This window comes from Garra rufa, chromosome 4 (assembly GCF_049309525.1).
Source record: "Garra rufa chromosome 4, GarRuf1.0, whole genome shotgun sequence".
Taxonomy (NCBI): Eukaryota; Metazoa; Chordata; class Actinopteri; order Cypriniformes; family Cyprinidae; genus Garra; species Garra rufa.
The window spans coordinates 54,761,594-54,787,419 of record NC_133364.1 but is presented as its reverse complement, the minus strand read 5'-3'; the positions used below and the strand labels follow the sequence as shown (position 1 = coordinate 54,787,419).

Genomic DNA, 25,826 nt, shown 5'->3' with positions numbered 1-25,826 from the left:
AAATCATATTTGTATTAAGATTTATATTTTGGTATTTGCTGATTTGGAGATTAAGTTTATCATGAAACATTTGCAGCTGGTATGTAATAGTTGTCGCTGAACATGTTTGTGTTTGTTGTTCTCTGCATTTCCAGTGTTTTGAGCAGCAGATGTCGTCAGTGTTCGCTGATTCGAGCGATTCAAAACACTGAATCATTTTGTGATGCAATTGATTCAGTTGACTCGTGTTTCGAAAAGATCTGTTTCTCCATCACTACTTGCCAGTGACTGAATTTTTATGATAAACTGATGATATAGGGAGAGAATACAAACGCACATTTTCTGTTGCTCGTGCAGATGTGCTTTACTCACACAAAACCACCTTCATTAATGTCAGTATATAAGTATTTATGAGCTGTTTATTTAAATACTTCAAACGATTAAAAGCGCATACCTTTCTGCAGCCGAATCAAACACACAGGAGCGCGTAGCCTTATGACGTCATGTCGCCAAAACAAAATAAAAGTCTCGTGTTCTAAAATGTGCGCTAACACTTTACTAGCATTTTACATTAGAAAACGAATCTAAATAATAAGGTATATGAGATATTGAAGGCATGAATTGCTAAGATGTTAAACCCCCAAACTATCAGAACATTTGAGCTTTATATCAAGTATTATAGATATCCAAACTCAGGCAACTGTAAAATGTGTTCCAATATTGATAAACTACAGAGCATTTGTGACATTCTTAATAAAGGAAAAACTCCAGTATCTTGGTCTTTACATTACAGGATTGGAAAAAAATTCTGAAAATTTCATGAACTCATGAATAACTCAAGAATTGACTGTAAAAGATTAAATCGATTGATTTTGACTGTCTGAATTTATAGTTATTCTAAATGTTAATAAAATGTGATTTGCATTTCTCCAGATTATCTTTATTAAAACTGGCATCATATAACTTGTGCTCAAGTGTGATTATAATGTTAAAAAGTAACCATTAAGCTCGTAGTGTCAGGGACTCTCAGTTACCATCTTCATCTCTACAGTCACCACACAGACACAAGACCAGACCAAATTACTTTGTCAACCGGAGATGGAATCACGACATCCTGCTAAGTCTAGGGATTTGGAGCATGTATCGCAATTTTTTCTGATTTCTTTTTTTGTATTAAACAGTAGGAAAACATCAAACCATTAAGGCAGTTATAACGGAAAAAAATTCTAACAATGAGTCAAATATCTGCAGTGATGCTCCAAATTTCAAAGAAAAAAACAAATCTCTCAATACCACATGGAAAAACAACAAACCCTACTTTCTTAGAATGTTTTTATTGTATAGTATACATGTACACCATTTCATAGAATTTGAGAAAATTCTCGTTCAACAACAAAGCAATGCATCAATAAACCCTTAAGAAATATGTCAGAATGCAGAGGGGAAAACTTTTCATTTTAACTACATTACACACACTGCTCATATTCACACACAAAATATATACAAATAAATAAATAAATATAAATGTATATAAATATTTAAATGTGAAAATATATATAAATATAAATGTATGGGTATCAATGTTTATATAAAATGTGTGTATATAATATATACAGATTAACAGAGAGTACAGGTCAAAACTTTGGAAACTTGCTCAATTCTGTGTTTGACCAAAAATGCATTAACCATAACCCTGAGAAATACTCAAATTTTACCATTTCTTCTGACCAGTGTTTTATGGTAAACATGTCTGCACCTTCTAAAATCTCAACAAGTAGGTGAAAAGGAAATCAAACAAGCAGAAAAAGTGAATTTCATTCTGGTAACTAGAACTATACAGTAGTACAAAAATAATGTACAGTCGTGGCCAAACGTTTTGAGAATTACATAAATATTGGAAATTGGAAAAGTTGCTGCTAACGTATTTATAATAGCAATTTGCAGATTCAAGGTCATTGCACATGAGTCTGAAATGTTCATATTTTCATAATTGAATTTGCTCAGTAGAATACCCGCCAGCTCCTGTCAAAAATTTGATTGATTGACAGGTCATGACCTTTGTCTAATTTTACTTTTCTTTTTTGTCATCCTTTTCCATCAAAATGATTGTTACGGATGAGAAAGCGCAAAAAAATCTAACCTGATCTGATTTTTTTTATGATGAACAGAAGTTTCGGAGGCAGTGTGTAAATGTGATTGAAACAATGTGAGGTCGTATTTATTTTTTTAATACATTTTAGACACAAATAATTTTTATTGACATTTAGGCCTCAGTTCCTCTACTTAATTCAGAGATTCTCAGGACACTGGCACTCTAGTGAATGAACACTTTGGCGTCCTAAATACTGTATCTGGTGTAGTGTGTTGATTTGTATAGTGTCATGGATTTGCCAGGTTCTTCCACCTTACTCACCCAACGATCACATTCACCTGAGTTCTAATCACCAGCACTTGCTCTTCATCAATCACGGCACCTTCATAAACCACACACACACAGTCACCATTGTCCGGGCTCAATTGAATCGCAAAATGAATCACTGTTTCGAATCACCACACGCTGATGACCAAAACCTTAACAAACACGAAAATACCAATCGTTTTATGAATCTTTAATATATGTAGCATGCTGTTTCAGTAAAGACCAAGTTAAACTTAATGCAAATAGTAATCTTCTATATGTCCTTTTTATTTATTTCCATTTTTTTCATTATTCTCATCTTAAACAGGACAAAGTGTTCAAACACACAGAAAAACACCTGAAAAATAAACTGAGATCCACGTGACACGCTATTATAAATATGGTGTTTAATAAAGAGGAGAGTGAAGACATGAAGATTGAAGAAACATTCAGAGTCAAACATGAAGATACTGAGGAACAAACAGGTTGGTTTTATTCTCAAAGCTGAACTCATTTGATCCTTATTAAAACATCCAGCTGTACAGAAATTAATATGTTTTTTAAGAATCTCATGAGAGTAGTAATTAAACATTTGATTTTTGTAATATTAAAGCTTGGATATTACAATATTCAGAGCTTCAAAAACATCAGTCTGCTAGTAATTTGAAACATTTCTCCAGCTGACACAGCTTGCTATAGTTACTGTGTGCTGCCTACATTAGTTGATTTAAAGAGCAGATAACAGTAAGTTTATAATAATGTATAATAAATGTAAAAAAAAAAAAAAAAAAAAAACATTTGTTCTGATCTTGATCTTCAGTCATCCTCAGTTGTAAATGTATCATCAGAAGTTGATCTAGGATGAGTGTTTCTTCTCTTCTTCACGTAGCAGTGGCACATGTGTGAGATCTTCTTCACATTAAGACCCACAATGTAAATTTGAAGAAACAAACACTCAATGATTTTTTAGCAACATGATATTTTCAGACAGACTGAAACTAGCTCGTATATGATCCAGTGAGTTAGCATTTGTTTTTTACTTGGCTTAATAGTACATATACAAGGATAATGAATTATGAGAATAATTTAGGTAACACCACACACAACTTGTGTGTTATAGAGTTATTTTGAAATGTAATATTAGAAGCTTCCTTAAGATGGTATTTTTACACAATCATTATCATTTTTGCTTGTGCAAATTGAATAGTGTTCTAGGTCTAATTCCAGTATATCAGGCAGGAAATAAAAACATTCACCTATCATTCATCAACCTCACATGTGGCTAATTATTTGAAAGTGAAGCATGTAAAGAAGCAGCTGACTGCTTCATCTGGAGACTGAGACACACACCAGTTTATCAGCCGCCTCAGTATTTAGGGTGCTTTTTCTAACATTGGTAATATAGTTATATTAATCTTCCCCTGGCTGGTCAAATGCTGGGGTTGTGTGATGTTTGCTTCAGAGAGGCGTGTTCTGGTACACACTGGCCCAAACTGGCTAATGTCAACATGAGTGTTAAAGGAACACTCCACTTTTTTTGTAAATAGGCTCATTCTCCAACTCCCCCCTGAGTTAATAAGTTGAGTTTTACCGTATTGAAATCCATTCAGCCGTTCTCCTGTTCTGGTGATATCACTAAGCATAGATTGTAAATGTAAAGCTGTGATTTTCTAGGCCGATAAGATTAGGAACTACACTCCCATTCCAGTTTAATGGTCAAGGAAGGGGAGTTGGAGAATGAGCCTATTTTCAAAAAAAGTGGAGTGTTCCTTTAAAATCCCCAGGAGTTCTCTCAAACTTGAGGCACCACAGACAGCAAATCTGCAAATTCAGGCATGACATGTTCATTTGTTTTAGGAGGTCTATAGACTGTTACAGTGGCAGTAGTGATGGTTGCAGAGACACTCAGAACAAGACATTCAAATAATTAAAATGGGGAATGATCACAGGGATGTAAAATGGGGAATAACCCTTCCACTGGAATATAGGGATTCAAATAATCCATAGCCAGTGGGTGTAAATTTGTTAAAAATTGCTTTTGCGGTTTAAAAGTTATTAGCATAAACTATTATTTATTAGCGTGTATGACATTTGTTTTATTCAAATGTAAGTGCCCTGCAAAGTGGACATCATAGTATATCCTGCCATGATTCCAGTTCAAAGCAAGTGTTTCATTTAAACGTCATTAAAGTGTGCAAAACATTGCGGAAATTGTATTTATTTTCAGATGTCACATTCACACTTCTCTAGTAAGATTGGTCTGTGTGTGAAGACGCTGCAGGTGGTGGCGTAGCGGAAATTAGTGAATGAATGTTTCGAAGTGAAGTAAACTTAAAACGGGCTTCCAGTGCTCAGGAAACAATGAATACTGTTTAGGGACCATGTCAGTTGGAACACAGTTCATGCACAGAGCTCAACTGACCTCATGCACGGAGCGTTCTTTATAAAGATAAGCAGCTCGTAATCTTCCGCTAAAGCTCATTTTATATGTGATATATATAAAGGAAACTCTTGAGACTCATCTACTGCCTCGTTCTTATCAGAAACTTATCAGAATAATAATAATTGCAACATTATAAATAATAACCCTGGTGAAAAAACCAGCTAAAACCAGCCTAGGCTGGTTGGCTGGTTTTAGCTGGTCAACCAGCCTGGTTTTAGCTGGTCATAGCTGGGAGGCAGGCTGGTTTTAGAGGGGTTTTGGCCATTTTTCCAGCCTGGCCAGGCTGGTCAGGCTGGTCTTAGCTGGTCAGGCTGGGAAACCACCAGCTAAAACCAGCCTGACCAGCCTGGCCAGGCTGGGAGACCAGCTAAAACCAGCCATTTCCAGCTTAAACCAGCTAAGACCAGCCAACCAGCCTAGGCTGGTTTTAGCTGGTTTTTTCAGCAGCAGCATGAACATTCAGTTTCAAATTATTTAACAACATATCATTTAAACGGGAGCCTGGCAATCCCAGGAGACTACCTGCATAGTTGTACATTAAAATGCTGACAGCTAAACACTAATATAAGATGTTTAGGCTAATGTTAGCTAGCTAGCGATACTTCTCCACAAGGACATCTTAATTGTATTCTTGATAATCAGTAACTTGCCTTTATAGTCATGAACACATTTTTAAAATCTTACAATATTTTAAAGTCTTTATTACTTTCCAACTCTACAGCTGTGAAATAAAATTCACTTCAAGGACCCAGTTTTCATTCATAAAGAAACAATGCCTTTTCATGGAAAACAAAGTCTTTTTTAGGCTAAAAATGATATGGAATTACCCATATAACCAATAGATGGCAGCAGAGGATTAATTATTATGCAGCTGCCATTTCAACTCCCTATACTTTTCAAGACGATTTATAAAATAACGTATATAGTATAGCAAGTGGAGAAAGTCATTAAAAGAAATAAATAAGTAAATAAATAAGATCAGTCACAAACAGCCTATAAGGGTGAATTATTGAAATACTCATTTATAGTTCACTACAAATAAGTTAAGTATTGATGGTATAAAAATTAAATAATGCACTCAATATGAATCGATAGAAATTTGAAATATTTTATATAATCTAATAACTACATCTTTTAAGTTTTATCTTAAACTGTAAAAGCTAATAGCCTATATTTAACCAACACATACTTGTTACTGCTGTAGTTTTGTTACTCTGAATTTAGTCTGAATCATTTAATGCACAGCTCTTTTATTGACATCAGTTTGTCAGATGTTTCGTCCGGTTATTACTGTCAATCATAGCATTGACTCGTGCATATTTAGCTGATTTACTCACGTATGTTGTTATACTCGCGTTTGTCATTCTTGAAACAGTATACATGGACGTTTGGTCCTCCTAGACAAACAACACTTTTCTTCAATTGTGAATGGATTATGTAGAGAAAATGAACAAAGTACCATCATATTACGGCACAGTACAGTTGACCAGAAATGACTGAGCTGACTTGACTAAACAAGGAAGTAATCCGTGCATATGGTCAATTCTAATGAGCTGATTGTCAGAATCAGGTGCGTTAATTAAGAGAGGCGTGAAAAATATGCAGAGCAGGTGGGGCATGAGGACTGGAATTGAGAACCACTGGCTTAGGGCAGATAGGATGTAGTTGTATGTTAGTTTTGACACTTTACATGTTTGAATGTTTTGATGCGGTTTTGTGTCTTTAAACTGGGGTTGACTTTTAATTGTCTTTTTTCACCTTAGACACGATGGCACTGAAAGAGGAGAGTCAAGTACTGAATGAAATGGAAGAGAAAGATCAGGATTTCATAAATGGAGAAAAATCTATTAGTTGGTCACAGATTAAAATGACTCCCTCAAGAAAAAAGACTCCAGAGACAGGAAGAAGTTATTTCACCTGTCAACAGTGTGGAAAAAGTTTCAATCAAAGAGAAAGTATTAAAAGACACATGAGAGTTCACACAGGAGAGAAACCTTTCATCTGCCAAAAGTGTGGAAAGAGTTTTTCTCAATCTGGAATGCTTGGAGTCCACATCAGAGTTCACACCGGAGTGAAACCCTATGCCTGCCGACAGTGTGGAAAGAGTTTCACTCAAAATGGAAGCCTTACCAGACACATGAAAATTCACGAACAGCCTTATATGTGTGATCAGTGTGGAAGGAGTTTTGATCAAAATGAAAACCTTGAAGTCCATAAGAGAGTTCATAAAGAGAGTCCTTACTCATGCTCTGAGTGTGGAAAGAGTTTTAGTCAAAAACAGCGCTTTGAAGACCACATGAGAATTCACTCTGGAGAGAAGCCTTTCACCTGCCAGCAATGTGGAAGAAGTTTCAACCGAAAAGGAAACCTTAACAGACACATGAGTTCACACTGGAGAGAAGTCATTTATATGTGATCATTCCCTTACAAAAATTAACAATGTTTTTTTCGTACTTTGTAATAAAACCATTGACCGTTTTCATTTTCATTTTCATTTTCATTTGATTTATTTCAGTTAATTTTCTCTTGCTTACTTTACCGTCATCATCATCATCATATTGCTGTTCTTTTAATGTTACAATAAATTATCACCTGGATCAGTGGAAACGCGTCATCTTTAATCCCTCTACTCAGCCTCTAAGCGGCTACTGGCTGCCGCTATAGTAACTACAAAATAAACCATAGTTCTACCACAGTAACCATAGTAAAACTACAGTTTTGTAGTAAAACCATTGTAACTCCAAAATAAACCATGGTTTTACTACAGTTATTGCAGTTAAGCCATGTTTTTTTGTAGTAAAACAATAGTAACTACTAGTGCTGCACGATTAATTAAATCGCAATCGCGATGTCAGCCTATGCGATTACATTCCAGCAAATGTTGCGATTATATTAAATAAACGAATGCATTTGTGGACGTTACAAGACATTCAGTGGCGGCTCCTGACAAATATCTCTGGGGGGGCAACTGTTCCGATGATGGTAAAGATAACCGCTTTAATGGGTAAAATTATGATAAAATTCAGATAGCCGACTTTACAGTATTACATTACATTGTTTGATTTGGTTTCCCTGTTCCTAGATGGCAACATCAGGCATGAATTGTACAAACTGTACTGTATTTTGAATAGCAATATTAAATTGTCGCAATGGTCTCAAATACACTGAAACACTTCCACCATGGCCATCAAGAGACACATTTTCATCAACTAGTTTGCCCTCTAAGAGTAAAAAAAAAAAGCCAATACTGCTTTACAATTAAAGACTTTTTATTTTTCATATTAAAACTGTAATTAAAAAAATCTTTCCAGAACATAATCAGTATAAATTTGGCTGCCAATATGCAATCAATACAACTATTTAAAATTCAGCATTTGATGAATACAACTTATAACATACAAGGACGTAAACAGGGTTTGAAAATTAGTTTGGTGTTAAGAATTGTGCTTTAATAACACCCACAAATGCACTACGTATAGCCTAAACTTCAAAATAGACAGACATGTAGATGATTGTGAAAGATTTATTCATGATAATGTTTGCATGGACAGTTCGGTTTTCTTTTAGCTGAGGGAATTTTTATTTTATAACAAGTTATAAAAATAACGTTAGAATAATGACACTGGCATAAAACTAACGTTCAACTTTCTGCTTTATAAACGTCCCAAAGTGTCACTAAATTGGAAAAACAAGTAAAAACACATATAATAGGTGGATCTGGCAACAAACGGAGGCTGCTGCACCCGCGCTCTCACTCAACGTGTTCTCAAGCCCCGTTCACTGCGCTAGCTTCTCGCAGCAACATGAATTGCAAACACTTATGTGATATGAGGTAGTTTAAACGGCTAAATAATCATTCAAAGAGCTAGACATTTTATTTTTGAATATAAAAAATGACCGAGATCCGGACCTCGGTGACCTCATAGCCGGCTACGACCGTGATAACATAAACAATGCACCATTAAATAACACATGTACACACTTATTGAAATTTTGCTCGCCTCTCTTTTAAGCAGGCAAAGTGATCAATTACCCTCTCATTAAAATCAGGCATGTTCCTGACAAGTTCTCTCTCCATTGAAAGCATGGCCAATGCATTCAGATGTCTCGCTACGCGTGCGTGCTGTACATCTTCGAGCACGCATCAGTGCGTATTACGAAATGACGTTGGGGCAAGCCCTCCCGGTGCCCATTGAAATGCATTGTAGGGTTCAAAATGTGAAAAAAAAAAAAAAAAATCTCACAATATAACTCTATGAGACCGGCTGGGACGATTTTCAATCTGACTGAGATCGCCCCAAGGGGGCGGGGTTCAGGTTGGAAAGTGACATTCAGGCTGTTGATTGTACAGTAATATACAGACTAGGACCAGCAAAATAAGATTCTTTTTCACCTCTCTTTTTTCGTGTGGCTCAAGGAGGGCGATGCACTATCACCCACCATGGGCCAGCCACCCCTGCTGAGATTTCTTTGTTACCTCCGTCCTCACCTCTAACAAACCCAACACTTTCATATCCAATCAATGATTTTTGACAAAAACATATTTCACATATTATCTTAAATAGTAATAGTAAGTGTCAGCTTAGAAAAGAAAATATATGTTCAAAATACAAAACAAAAAATAAGGCCATAACAAATCATTAACACTCATTTATCATGCAGCTCAAACTATTATGGGTAGAATCTTTTTTTTTCAAAGATCAGAAAGAGCTTCATTGGCAAGTAAGGGATTTGTTTTAGCGACAGTTTCCTGTGCAGAAGAGAATACAGACAGAGCAAATATACTACTGCAGTGCAGACATACAGAGAAATACACCGCAATATCTAGAATCTGTTCTCATTCATCAACACAGTTTCACTGAAGATCCAATAAATGCATAAAACCAGGATAGAGCGTCTGAGTGAATGTGGTGTGTTCTGTGTGGATGAGGCTCATTGTGTCAGAGACGCTGGAGAAGGACAGAGTTCACTCTCATCCACATACACTCCTATTCTATGGCTGGACACTACAGACAGTTCAGTCCGTCTGTTATTATGAACAAATGAGCATCTAGAGGGAGAGCAGAACAAACTCCAGGATTGATCATTATGTCCAAACACACATTCATCACCATTTCCTTTCCTGCTGATGCTCTTATATGAGACTGATATCTCCACACCAAACATCCCACTCCACTCAATCTCCCAGTAACAGCGTCCACACACACTCTCTCTCTACAAAACACCTGAAGATTACATCCAAGTAACTTACTGTATAACCCAGCGTTTCCCAACTCCAGATACAAAATATGCGGTGGGTCGAGGACTGGAGTAGGGAAACGCTGGTATAACCAGCCCATCACAAGCATGCAGCTGTTTACAGAATAATAGATAATCCAGATAATCCATCTGATTTATTACAGGTGATCTAATATGAACCAGAGCTCAGATCTGTCCGTCTTGACTGTGTTTATTTCACTCCTCTCCTCATTTCAGCTGCCTGCTCTTGCCTATATTTCAGTCGAGGCACATCTCAAACGAGATCAAAGGCTGATATCACATTATCACTCTCACGTGCTGTTGCTAATAAACATGATAACATTTCAGCTGTTTTTATATGAAAAAAAAATATGATGAATACCACATGGCTTTTCACACATGCGTCTCTCTTGTCTGTCTTTCTTTATCCAAAATTCATGCAGAAATTTACATGAACTTTTTTTATAATGTGACTTTGTATATAGATCCTTTTTTACATTTATGGGGTTCTCCAAAAATTAAATAGTCATAGTTTTGTAAACTTCTATAGTGGTAAATGGAAACTGCCACAAATATGTTTTTTTGTCCTCATTTGCCTCAATAGCAAAATAAAGATAAAATCCCTGACAGTGTTTCAATGATTTTCCAAAAGAGAAATAAATACAAAAACAAACAAAAAAGCAAGAGATTGATTACAATCGTCAAAAGAGTGATAGATCAAATTTGCCATCACACCCTCTTTGTAACAGTTACAGCAGCATTAGTTTTATGTGAATTTAATGGAAATGTTTAATAACAGAAAGTATAGTGTATTAAATGTACATTAAATGAAAAAAAAATCAATAAATAGACAAAAGTATTCCTAGATTTACTTTGTTAATAGCTTTGGAAAAGCATCATCATATGGGTACGACACTCGATTCTATATACAACATTTCTATGATGTGTTTGTGATTCTAGAGAGAAGTGCAATGGGACTTTTATTTTGCTCTGATGATGTGACGTCTTTAAGACGCGCAGTGCTCCTCATCTGTTGTGATTCATCTGAAAAAGGTTTGTAGTTTTGTGTTTTTATATAATGCAAACGGTTACATCAATTAAAGCTTTTTTTCAAGCTATGTAAAATAAATGCAATATTGTTAAATGTAACGTTGCAATGTTTTATTTAGTGATTTAGATACTTAGCGTTAGCCTTTAGTAACAGAGAGTGTGCCTCAGTTCGCTCTCTATATCATGAATCAATCGTGTGATGATAAGAAGTGATGAGAGAAACAGAGAATCCGAATCATTTGAATCAAATAATTTGTGAAATGATTCAGTGATTCGATTCAGCGGCACGCGGACTACAAACGACAACAACAAACACAAACGAGTGAATCACAACCGAGAATGATTTCATGAGAGTGTAATATATTAGATATGAACAAAAAATTAAATACCAAATATAAATCAAGATAGCTTAAAATTGTAATCAAAATATGAACCTTTGGTGTAATTTGTATATATTTTATAAATGTCTATTAACTCTCTGAATGTCTTACTAGTGCACTGACTAGTGCATTGACAAGCAGATAGAGATTTAGTTTGCATTGATTTTTCTTTCTATTAATTATTCTCATCGTAAACAGGACAAAGTGTTCAAACACACAGAAAAACTCCTGGAGAATCAACAGAGATCCACGTGACACACTATTATAAAGATGGTGTTTATTAAAGAGGAGCATGAAGACATGAAGATTGAAGAAACATTCAGAGTCAAACTAAAAGATACTGAGGAACAAACAGGTTGGTTTTTATTCTCAAAGCTGGACTGACTCATTTGATCCTTATTAAAATGTCCAGCTCTACAGGAGAAAAAAAAAATAAATTGTGTAACATTAAACACAGTATCTACTTTTGATTAGAAAACAATGAAAGCGGTATCTGATAAAACACTTTATTTTGCTTGAAGCAAACAATGACACTTCAGTTTTTAACTTGACATTTTTTTTAACTGTAAGTGATTTTTTCTGCTATCATCAAAAGTGTGATATAAAATGTAAATAGCACTGAATGTTCATTACAACAAGCAATAAGTAATCATGTTTCAGAAACACCAGCTTGTTAATTGAAGATGCAGGACAGTCACCTAGTAGTGTGTTACAATAGTCCAGTCTAGATGAATGCATGAAATAACTGTTCTGCATCAGAAACAGGTAACATGTTCCATAATAGTTATTCATTTTGTATTTTAAATATGAAATGATGTTACATGTACTCTGTTACTCTCCAACTCTTTAGCCAAACAATAAAATAGAAACCGAAAAACAATCATCGTAACTTCTGTGGGTTTAATTAGAAGATTTACTTAAAAGCTGCTTTTAAATTCTCTAGCGTGAAGATAAATATGACAGATTGTGTGTTTTTTTAAAGGAGCTAAAGTTTTTTTATAACTATATGGTAGTTATGATAAAAGCACAACAATATATTATGTTACAATTAATTGTTTTTAATTATAGCTATAATTAATGGCTAAAATTGGAAGGAAATGCATTAAATAGAGACAGATCAGTAGCAGTATTTGTATCGATGAGACTGGTCTTCATTAACAATTGGCCATTTGGTGGGAAGATGCCAATAAGCCCCATATTTTAAATCTACAATCTTTATGTTGTTTTACATTCCATTTACATTTTTTAATTTGGAGTATTAATGTGAAATTGTTTATTGCCAAATAGTTTTTAATTGATTGCCAGCACTAGTCTAAATGTTTTGATGTCTGTTGCTTTGTGCCATTAAACTGCTGTTAACTTTTTTCATTTTTCACCTCAGACCTGATGGCACTGAAAGAGGAGAGTCAAGAACTCAATGAAACAGAAGAGAACGATCAAAATGAGAAACATGATTTCAAAACTGAAGAAAAATCAATTAGTTGCTCACAGAATAAAAGGTCTTCATCACTAGAAATAAATAAAAAAACACAAACTACAAACCTTATTTCTAACATGAGAATTCACACTGGAGAGAGACCTTACAGCTGCCAACAGTGTGGGAATAGTTTTACGCATAAACATAACCTTACTGTCCACATGAGAACTCACACTGGAGAGAAGCCTTTCATCTGTAAACTGTGTGGGAATAGTTTTACACGGAAACAATACCTTAATATCCACATGAGAATTCACACCGGAGAGAAACCTTACTCCTGCAAACAGTGTGGGAAGAGTTTCTCACAAAAAGGAGTTCTTAAGATTCACATGAAAATTCACACCGAAAAGAAGCCGTTCATATGTCCTCAGTGCGGAAAGAGTTTTACGCATAAAAATAACCTTACTGTCCACATGAAAATTCACACTGGAGAGAAACCTTTTACTTGCCCTCAGTGTGGAAAGACTTTCACATATAAAGCAAGTCTTAACATTCACTTGAGCATTCACACTGGAGAGAAACCTTTCACCTGCTCTCAGTGTGGAAAGAGTTTCACGCATAAAGTAACCCTTAAGATTCACATGACAGTTCACACTGGAGAGAAACCGTACAAGTGTCTTCAGTGTGAGAAGAGTTTCACATGTCAAAGCAACATGAAACGTCATTTGCAAACTCATTCTAGGAAGAAACTGCCGTTTTCTTCAATGCAAGAAGAGGTTTAGAAAGAGTGATTTCTACAATCATCTATCATTTATTTTGAAATAACGAGAGTGTAACGAGAAAAAAGCTGTGTGAAATCAAGGCTGTTCACACCGGAGCTGAATGCGGGCTACATCTGATCACCTTCATGCATCCTTCAGTTTTATGCTATTCCATGAGGCTTTTTTTTTTTTTTTTTAGGTTTTTGTAGTTCTGAGGCCATACCTGACCATCTGCTTTACTGTAGTTTCAAATATTGAGTGATTACAGTGGATTCCCTCAAATTTTGACCATGTAGAGACAATTACTCAATTCTCTGAATCAAAATATTAGTCAAACTTTCACCTTGCTGGGAAAAGCAAAGCAACTGGAAGATTATAAATGAATTGACATCAACTCACAAAATGACTTGTTCGCATTGATTTTAAGTGTATTTTAGCTTTTTGTTTAGTTGATCTCAATTTAATGTTGTAATATCTGTTTAAATTAATGGACTTTATCAGGAGAGGCATGGAAATATTATACAAGTTTTTTTTTTTTATTTATCTCCACAGTTCACTCTTAGTTGTGCCTCCAGTAGCCTGTATGTAACAGTAGATATATGTTTCCTTTCTAATTCATTTGCTACAATAAACAATATTCAGCAGTTGGCCTTCAATCATTTCCTTGTTAATTATACATGAAAGAATGTATTATATATATATATATATATATATATATATATATATATATATATACTTTTTAACCATACACTGCTCACACAGTGGGTAAAACTCTTCACTCTTTGCTCTTTCAAAGTCACACACATTACTTTAAGAACCTATCAGTTCTCATCATGTGGTCCACTTCTTTTTGTTTAACTTATAGCCTTATATCATTTTTACCTTCATGACTGTGTATATGCAATGAGATGGGAATTAAACGAAAGTTTTTTTAACAAAGGGTGATCCAGACAGGCAAGCAGGGGAACATACATCGAACACAATGTAAAGACATTTTAGACCCGTCGAAAAGGAAGGGACAAGCAGGAACTTAAATACACAGGATAATTAAACTCAGTCCATAAATGTGACATAACTCCCGGAAGGCGTGTCTCGCGTCTCAACAATCAACCGGGGAGGGGCCATTGTTGATCAGGAAGCTCAGAAAGTCATGCATATCATGGAGCTCAGGAAGCCATATCGGAGCAGACAGTTCAGGAGGCCATGGCAGATTGGGGAACTTGGTGAGCCATGGCAGAGTGGACAGTTCAGGAGGCCATGGTGGAGCAGACAGTTTAGAAAAAAAACATGCAAATTCTATTATAAATCAAACCATGAAGAAAAATGTATCTAATTTGTTATTATTTTACTGAAAATGAAGAAAAATAAATATATTACGCTGTTCAAAAAATAGCAGTGTCTGCATTTTACTTTACAAAGTCAAACATTTACTGAATAAACTGAACAAATCTTGTAGATTTAGCTTTCTTGTGAATCACTGAACTTATATTTAGATGCATGACCAGACCTGCTTCACTTCTGTGTTGCACAGAGTCGATTAACTTCCGGCACCTGTGAACAGTTTTTCCAGCGCAGAACGATTGTGTTACACACCACAATTCTGCTGCATTTCTTTGGTTTTGCTTCAGAAAACACATACATGAAACAATTAAACCTAAATATAAAAAAACTCACATTAAAGCATTTATATAAAATCAAGGGCCTCATTTATAAAGACTTGCGTAGAAAGCATCCTTGATTTTATCTAAGAACTTTTCTGATTTGATCGTAAGAGCGATTCAGAGAAAACGAACGTACCACGAAATCCATGCGTACGCCAGTCATTCGGTTATAAATCACAAATGATCGTGGAATTGTGTGCAGCTGAATGTTCCGCCATCGAAACGCCCCTGCTTAATTAATTAACATATAAAATGAGCTCATTCCTAAAGCAAAAACTCTGTGACAATGGCAAGTAAAAAGGAGCGCAAGAAATCAAATTATAGTGAGGCTGATCTATCTGCAATACCAGGCATTACCACAAGGAAACGGTCGTACGCCAAGCTGGAATCTGACGTGGAGATAAGTACTTTTCCACGTCAAAGACGGTTTTTATAAATCTGTACTTTGACGTGGATTTGATCGTACGAACACTCTAAGATCAAATCAGTGCGTAAGAAAGTTTTATAAATGAGGCCCCAGAAATCGTGATCGCCAGGTCCTTTGAATATAAGTGGTCGCCTCCAACTTTTAATTTAGTCACGATAAGTCGAGTGTCGAGCAGGAAGGAACTTAAGGAACGGAAATAAACTACCGGTGCTTTTTCTGAGTTCTCAATGACTACAATTACATGCGCACGAATAACGCGATTATTTCCAATAGTCAGAGTAAAGACTTAATCGCATTATGATGTTTACATGTCAAGAGCAAAGCTCTTCATTCCGGTTTACATGGAATTTCCATTATTCTTATTATTCCTATTGTCCATCAGTGAATTGCATCATGTTCATGTCGGGCAATGTCCGCAACATAAACTCCGCCAAAAGTGTGTTGCCTTCTTTGCCTCCATCGTTTCTAATCTGCAGGCAGGCGCCAGAATATTTTCTCTAACGGGGGGCTAGACCAATATGTGGGGGTGCTAAGTAATAATCAGTATTCATGACGTCAAAGTTACTTAATGAAGAAATTGTGTTTTACACACCACATTGAACAAAAGTACAGTTTTAAATTATATTTAAAATTATATTTAAAAATTATATTAAATTATATTTTAAAACTGCCTTTAAAATTAGATTTAAATCTGACACAAAATAATAGGCTTATTCATCAAAATAGAGACAAACTTAATACAAGTGACCAGAGCCCTGCATTTCAGCCCGAGTCCGACGGGCAGCAACGAGCGCGCCTTCAGAGCATTTTCAAGAGTTCCGCAAATCCGATATCAAGCGCACATAAAAGGCTAAACATTGCCACAAAGCACCGGTAAAAGTAATTACCATTAATGTGTAGAGATGAAATAAGGAGATTGAATTATTAATAAACTGCTGAGTCAGTGTCGCAAAGATTAAGTTGATGATCCTGATTCCGTACATTTCCGCGCCTTTAGAAATGCATCCGTTACGGATTGCATAATAAAAGAGTTTTCGTTTTCGATTCAAATGATCTCGTTTTAAAGTAGTTATTCAAAGCATTATATTTATCTTGTCTCTAATGCACGTAGGCTATTCGCTGAGTGTCGGTTCATGTGAAGCTCGATCCTGTTCCTGACCAAGAGAGCCCATCCTCTTCGTTTTCTTTATAGTAAAAGCACAACATCAAGTTGATATTGTTTGTGAGTGCACACAAATAAACGTAGACCCTTTACAGTTACGAATAATGTATTATTCTTACCTTTACGAGCAAAAAAGTCGGCGTATTTTAAGATGTTTGCAATACAACATGTCCTGTAAAGCGCGCGGTAGTCTCCACTCTCCGCACAAACGATAGGATATGAGTCTAACAGCGCACATCTATAGGTTTAATGTTTAAACTAACATTTAAATATGCTTGAACTGTTTAATATTTATTGATTATATTTTAGGCAAGTAGCCATGATTTAAGAAGGCTAAATTGATTAAGCATAACAACTCATGTTCTGCCGCTGGTCGCTTGGTCTTTGAAAAAATAAAATAAAATAATATTTAACGGGGGAAAAAAAATTCTCCAAATGTTTTTCTAAATTAACTATTCGTAAAAAACCTAAACGAAAAATAATAACATTGCTATTAGGCCTATATATAAAACTGAACTATTTCAATAGCTGAAAAGTAGCATAAGCTGTTTTGGGAGAAGTGGAAAAAAAGGAAGGACTCAGGTCAGAGTCAGTCCAGACTCTTACCAAGAATTCTAATAAGATGTCAGCCATTTAGGGCTCTACACAAGAAAACGAAAAAACCTTTGCATAAGGAAAAAGACAAAGGAAAGGAAAGGAAAGGAAAGGAAAGGAAAGACTCCAAAACTGGACAGCACCATGCGCTCCCTGAGTCTGGATTGCGCGCTCAACGTTAACACAATTCATATAAATGCGTAATCAGAACTGTGCATACTTTACATTTAAATTAAACATTAAACGAATTAACACCACATCATATCAATCTTAGTGATGTTTTAATGAATTAAATGTAGCCTAAACTGCGCTCACATGACGCATGTTGCAGATTATTGTGACAGATGACCTATGTGCAAACAGCACGGGACAGCACTCTTCTATCTCAGCTGCTTGGGGGGCTAAACCGGGGCTATTCAAAATTCTAACAGGGCTATAGCCCCCCTAGCCCCTGTGTAGCGCTGTCCCTGTCTGCAGGTGCGTGGCATGTCTTCGTGTAAAGTCACGAGCACATGCGCACTCTGGTCAAAGCAGCAATACTGCGATTAAGGTGTTTACATGCCTGTATATTTCGATTAAAATCGTCGTGCGCCACCTATATTAATCCGATTATGCTTGCTGCGATTATGAGCTTAATCGCATTATTATAATCGAAGTACTGCGTTTACATGAGGAAAAGTTTAATCGCAATATTGCCAAAATCTCATCATAATCGCATTAAGAGGGTCCATGTAAACGCGCTCAATGTCTCGTTTTAAATGTCAGGGCCCTTGGAAGTCTACCAATGAAGTGTGGAGCTACTTTGTGCCTCGTAAATGGCGTAAAACAGTGATTTATTTACATGGCTACTTCGATGCCCCATTGACTCTCATTGACAACCTGTTGTGAGCATCGGCTAACTGACCCCAGATTTCGGACTGCTGGACAAAAACCGAGATGAGATATGCAAGGTACGTTCACACTCGGTGTCATGATTCAATACACTTTAGGTCAAAATCACAGGACTTCTCCTTTAAGGGAATTAATTAATTTTAATATAAATCATGGTCGCACCACATGACATTTTTTAAGGCTGCGGCCAGTTCATCGAGCTGAAAAAAACAATAAAATCACTTAATTTAAAATTGTAATATGAATTTAACATTCTTAACATTCTTGTTGTTTGAACAACTACAAAATATATTATTAGTTTTTGCATTTTAAAATTTGCTTGTTGAAAATCCTTATACGTCAATGACCCACTAATATAAATTTTTTTCCCAGCTGTAAGTATGAAATATTTTTTATGATGAGACAAATCTAATGACTCAGTATCCCCTAATATCCAAACTCTAGGATCATAACTGAAAATCAACTAATGTTTAAAGACTTATAAAAAGTCTTTTGTATGTTTTTTTTTTCTGTAGTATACTTTATTTTAGTACACTAAAAATGTATTTAAGTGTAACTGGTATTTAGTATACTTTTTTTCAAGTGTACTAAAGTCCTACTGAAGTATAAACATACTTTTAATTAGTATATTTATAGTTTATAACCATCACACTTTTATTTAACACAAAAAATAACAATGTACCTAAAATGTATTTGCGGGTATTTAAGTGTATTTTCATTGCATTTAAGTATATTTTTTTCCACCTGGGAGATCAAGACTAAGGTTCTCAACTACTTTAATGACAAGTATACTGATCCTGAAAGAGATGAGCTACTCACCATGACTGCCTTTCTGGACCCAATATTCAAGACCATGTACATGTCCACTGAGAAGCTGGAGTACATTAAGGTAAGAGCTGCGCTGGTAGAATCGTCTCTTGCAGAGAATCAACCTGAAAGAGAGAGAGAAGCAGTCACTACTCCACTACCATCAGCCAAGAAACTCAAGAAGAGCCTTGGTAGCTCCTTCAAGAAGACCAGCAGTGCATCTTCCTCACGTTCACAGAAGCAGATCATTGAGCAAAAGCTGAACAGCTGCATTCTGGTAATGGCACCAGACAGTGAGACTGATCGTTTGGAGTGGTGGCGATTTCATGGATCTAATTTCCCATGTGTGAGTTGTCTGGTAAAGTACTTATGCATCCCTGCCACAAGTTTGCTCTCTGAGAGGACATTCAGCACTTGGGGCAATGTCATCACATTTAGCAGGACAGGACTGAAGCCAGAAATGGTCAACAGGTTGATGGTTGAGGCTTTAAAAGTTTACTTTGTAAAGCTTACAGTGCATCATATACAGTGTAACATATTTAAGTTTGTATTAATTAACTTATTTTTCTGTGTAATCTGCTTTATCTCCTATGTACTATACAGAATTTTATTTAATTTTACATAATATAACACTTTAGGCCTACCTCATATTACAGGTTTGAAACTGTTTTACTGTTTGGAGAAAAACTAATTAAAAAAGATTTGATTGAAACCATTATGTTTTATATTTTTGAGTTTGTAATTACAAGTTCAATAACCTTCCATGTAGCAAAATATAAAAATGTATACCGTTGATAAACAACATAAAACCAGACAAGGGCATTTTAATAAAACTGCTAACGTTACAGAAGCAGGGAATATATACGTGCATGAGTTATTTTATTTAATCTGTCATTATAATGTTTCGTTTTTTGATCTAAAACACACTGGTGTTGATGACCTGCATTCAAGCTTTCAGTAGGCTTAAATAGATAACCGTTTAAATCACATTTAGTTCACAAACAACTGACATTTTTGACCTAAACATGATTTCCAGTTTCAATAATCCTAAAATTCGACATTAGTTACTTACTTTTCGCAGTATCGGTCGCGCGCGCGCGCTCACAAGATCTCCCGGTTCTCACGAGTGAATTCAGTTGAGACCATAGATGGTTGAGACTCGCTCTAAACGGCTCATTTGAATCAGTGAGTTATCGACTCGAGAACAGCTGCGATCGGATCAGTCCAATTCGTGAATGAATCGTTTGGTGGGATTTGCGAACCGATTTAACAGGTTCATTGAAAAGAATCATTTTGTTCATAATTCAGACACCGCTTCTGCGTCTCGGAGCACGCGCTTTATGAGGAGTAACGGTATGTTTTAAGAAATGTAGTGAACTAAAAGTAAAAGTTACTCAAAATAAAACCAGTAAAGTACAGATACTTGAAAAATGTACTTAAGTTACTGTCCACCACTGGTAGTGACGTTTAATTTATTTTATTTAAGTCACTCTCACTGTGATATCCGTGTGAATAGATAGATGTCGGGTTATATTTCATACATTAACGACTCGACAGTTTTAGATTCACATCAGTTATTAAATGCGGTGCCAGTCTCGAGCATTCATTTGGCCATTCACGTATCGCGAGACTTGCCTTTTAAAAGTAAACAGTTCTGTTCTGTTTACAAACATCACCTGGAGACCGCAGAAATTCTGTTGACAAACGCAAATCTTGAATACGCTATTGAATATCTTATGAAAGTTGTTTATGTTGTTTATGTTGTTATGTGAAAGTTGAATGTTTAGTCAAAAGACGGATTTCACGAGTGAAATCATCTGCTGACAATCTTCATTTCTGAAAGCACAGTTGTGAAGAAGAGTCTGAACGTAGTCTCCGGACCGTACAGAGTCTACACAGCGAGCTGAACTGCACACAGAGAAACACCCTGTGCCAATTTGATAAATCTGCACCCGATATTATGTCTTTAAGACTATCGTCCATCTCTGAGGAGGGTGCAGAGAGCCATTTGAGCCTCCAAAGTGTCACGGAGGCTTCTGTGGAGAAGAGCTCGAAAGGTGAGATTGAAATTATGTTTGAAACTTCAACTGTGATTGACACAGACCTCACAAATTCAGGAAAACAAGATAAAATAGATGGTTTAGAGTGGGGCTAGGAGTTATATATCTGTTGTATTCCTGGTATATTTGCTTTAGCATTAGAGAACGTAGCATTTGATGTCTGCTGGTAGTGGTCAACTCATGCTTTGGTCAATTTTAAAATGTAGTAAATATTATACATTGACTAATGTAGGCCTATCTGTTTGGAAAATGTCAATAAAAAGTTATGCTAATTACCTTGTATTTTAATAGTATTATATATACAGTTAGGTGCCAAGGCAAATAAAATGTTCAAGTTTTACTTCATGATAATAACCTTGGGTAATATTTGTCGCTCATAGTATTTTTTAGTAATTGTTTTTCCTACTTTAAGAACAACATACAAGCTGGAGGAAGAAGAAAACCATGCCCTCCTTCTTCAGGAAAATATGTACGGCTGCGAAGCTCCCCTTCTGCTGCTCCCAGGACACAGTGGAGTCTCAACCAGAGCTGGACATCTCTACACCAGATGTCAATTTGTCTATCTCTAAAGAGAGTGTGGAGAGCCTGGAACTGTTGAGCCTCAGCAGCCAGGATATGCTGTGCTTTAGCGTAGGCACGAGCATCATTAAGAGAGGAACTGTGGACATCCTGGACGTGTGGAACGATGACCATCTCTCCAGCTCCGATAGCTACCAAGAGGAGAGTAGCTTTGTACTTCCAGGTGAACTTCCTGTTGAGTCAGTGGATGCTTCAGCTTGCCTGAGACTAAAGGCACTGTCCAACGTAGATGACTCTACACCCAACGTCATCTCTAAGGACAGTATGGAGAGGCTGCGATTGGAGGTTTCAGGTGAGAAAAAAAAATGCATTACAAACAGTGACATTCATGTAGGTATAACAGTAAACTGTCAACTAATTATTTAATCCAATGTCAGAGAATATCTCTAATAGTTGTGTTTTCAAATTGGTTTATTTTAGTTCCACAAAAGGCCACAGAAGAGCCTAAGAAAGGGAAAGGAGTCCGCTCTTTCTTCAGGAGAGTGTGGAAGGCTGTCAAGCGTCCTTTCCGCTCCAAGAATAAAGTGGAGCCTATTGTGCCTCCTCAGCCAGAGCTGGATGATCCTGAGCCGTCACCTGCCCCAGAGTCCTTAGACTTCGTCCCAACTAATGGTAAGTCTGTGATCATTATAACAAGATAAATTTGTTTATATAAATATACTTAAAATTAAGTTGGTTTACAGCTTGCTTGAAACTACTGTCTCATGAACATGTCTTATTTTGTCTATATTAATATGGTTTATTGTCACAAGGCACCAGTTTTATAAATTAAAACTGTATTAAGAATTAACTAAAATGCAGTTTGTCAAATGTAAAGTGTTTATGCAAATGACTTTGTAAGTTATTACAAATCTTGAAGACGAAAACAGAAGAATTTGTTATACTACTTTAAGCATTTTATGCCACTTCAAAGGGTCTAGCATGCTTATATGTTCTCATGTTTTTGTGTGTTTTTTTCAGAATCCATTCGCTCTCGCTATAGAGTGAAAAAGATTATTGGACGAGGAGGCTATGGCAAGGTCTATGAGGGCATCCGAATTTCTGATGGCAAGAAGGTAGACAAATATTTTGCTCTTACTGTACATTAAAATATGTATCCACTGTGTTTTTAAAGCACCTACATATAGTTTAATACTTAAATACTCAATTCTTCGTGGTCAAGGTAAGGTCAGGTGTTCAATATGCTCATCTGTGTTTTTGCAGGTTGCCATCAAACGTATTCGGAAGACTCCACAGGATCAGTATCTTCAAATTGTAAGTTGGCAAAACATAATATGTGTTTAGTTGTTTAAGAGCTGATGATTGTAGATTAAGCAGCAAAAACTTTTGACTCTTAACATTTAAAATGATACATGTTTTACCAAACTAACCTTTTGTGGCATCTTTTCTCTAGCCTGGGTATCCGAAACCTCTCATTACAGAAGTTGCACTGCTTCTAATGATGAAGGAAAAGCCCGTAAGCCCTCACTCCATCCAGCTCTACGAGTGGTTTGAGCATCCCCGAAAATTCACACTCATCATGGAGTTTCCAGATCCCTGCGAGAGCTTGCTGGACTTCATCAACAACAATCCTCCAATGAGTGAGACAACAGCGCGGGTCATCATGCGTCAGGCTGTGCAAGCGGTCCAGCACTGCGTTGAACATGGTGTTTTTCATAACGATATTCATCCAGAGAATATCCTGTTGAGAAAACACACCTTGGAGCTCAAGTTGATCGACTTTGGCTGCGGTCATCTACTTGACAGGACAGGCTACAACTGCACGAAATACAGAGGTGAGTTGGCATTTAGTGTAACAGAGAGTGGAAACCAGCATGTAGTGATTTATTGATCATGAGATGTTTTAAAGTATTGCTAAATGCTGAAAATGTCTCGCTCACAGGAATAAACGGTTACATTCCACCTGAGCTCTTCATCTATGGCAAATTCTACTGCGTCCAAACAAACGTCTGGGCTCTTGGAGTCTTGCTGTATGAGATGATGAACAGGTGTCCTCCATTTCGTGACAGAAACCAAGTCATGGAAGCCGACGTCAGATTTGTCAACCCAGATTTATCTGAAGGTGAGAGAATAGCATTGATGCACACATACAGCCTTTGCACAGAATGAACAAACACTGGTGGAGAGCATAGTACAACACAAAGCTGTTTTCATACATGCCAACATTAGTGTCACATGATCATGACTAAGCGGCTCTCTCCTGAAAACAGAATGCCGTGATCTGATTCTTCAGTGTCTAACCCGTGATCTAACTGAACGGCCGGTCATCGAAGACATCTTGCAGCATGACTGGTTTGAAACAGTGGATCTAAAATGAAGAGAGTCAGAGGTGAGACATTTGTCCTCTTCAATATATAATATACATTTCAAATATGATTAGTGAAGTGAGTTAATTTGAGCAATCTTGTTGTACTATAATAAATGATGACAGGAAAAAGACTTGAGTAAAAGACAGTCAGTGTGAAGAATGCTCTGCCTTTTTCTTTGCCAGGGTTGGACATACAGCATCCAGTGAAAAAGCAGATTGGACACTTGACCCAACACTTTCCTGTCAGTCTCTACTGTCCTGACATCTAAAAAGGCAAAAAAAAAAAGTTTTGTTTTAAAAGATTAAATTAGTTTTTAAAAACAAAAGTATATATATATAAAGTATATCTAATAGATATGTATAAAAATTAGGGGTGGGCATAGATAAATTTTTTTAATCTAGATTAATCTAGATTAAATCTTGGAATTAATCTAGATTAATCTAGATTAAAATGGCTAATTTGAATTCTGCTGAAGGCATTCAGAATATGTGTGCTACCCAAATAATGACTAAAAGTAAGTCTTTGAGAATGGATCATAAAGCTCATAAAGCTGTTCTATGATTATTTGTTGATGAAAATAAATTATGTTCAATTAGATGTACTTGTGTTTACTAACTAACTAACAATGAAATTATTTTTTCTACCTATTAGATTGTGTTTTTTTTAACGTCAACGCCTACCCAGCCCATTACATGTTACACAGTACTTTTATTTTGACAGGTTGCCGTGACGTTTCTGTGTCATACAGTATGATATGATGCTAGTTTTCTCAAATGAAACGGTAAAAGTGACACTCACAGCAGTTTGGGAGATTAAATTTATCTGTTCCTGTGAGATTAAAAAAAAGCCAAAAATTACCGGGAGCGTCACGTGTGTTTCAGTATGAGTGTAGTAAAAGCTCGTCTCCGCCATGCATACATACAGCTAGGCAAACGGAACATTTCAGATTCATATTAAAACGGTCTTTTTGCATTTCAGTTTTCACATACACTAGTCTATATCGCGATTTGAATTAAGTGACTGACCAACATTAGATTTATGAATCCAAAAAACGACGAATTTACGTGGCATTTCGCGCTATAGTAGATTCGGTTTTCATGAATGGAGGACGACGCGATCCCGTCTGTGTTTTGGCGGAGGAGACTTAAACGCGTGACCATATTCGGTATACATCCGCGTTAAACTATCAAGGTGAAAGTCATCATAGCTTGCGTAGTTTAGACCCAGCTCCCGACCCAAATATGAGAATAGATTAACGGCGATATTTTTTTTATCGCACGATAAGAGTTTCGCGTTAACGCAGCACGTTAACGCCGATAACGGCCCACCACTAATAAAAATACAAATAAACTGAGTATATTATTAAAATTATAATTTAATAAAAATTATATTAATTTTAAAAGCTTAGTTTTAGTTTAGTTTTAAAAACTTATTTTTAAAATGTTTTATTAGGAAGCATTAAAATATATATAAATAAATGTAAAAAATCTAAAACAAATATATAAAACTTATTACAAATTATATCTAAAAAAATGTAAAAAAAAAAAAAAAAAAAAAAAAAAACTGATTATATAATAAAAATTATAATTTAATAAAAAATTATTAGTTTTAAAAGCATGGTTTTAGTTTTAAAATAAATGGTTTATTAGGAAGCTATAAAAATGTAGATA

General features: G+C 35.9%; 1 protein-coding gene across 1 annotated transcript in view; it reads left to right on the top strand.

Annotated features, from left to right (window-relative positions):
- Nucleotides 1-25,826, top strand: part of LOC141334162 (uncharacterized) — a 181,307-nt gene that overhangs the window by 48,922 nt on the left and 106,559 nt on the right. The window contains exons 3-5 of the mRNA XM_073839293.1: nt 6,732-6,819; nt 7,063-7,200; nt 13,043-13,528. Of these exons, the coding sequence (XP_073695394.1) occupies nt 6,732-6,819; nt 7,063-7,200; nt 13,043-13,528 (712 nt within the window). The remainder of the gene's footprint in view (nt 1-6,731; nt 6,820-7,062; nt 7,201-13,042; nt 13,529-25,826) is intronic.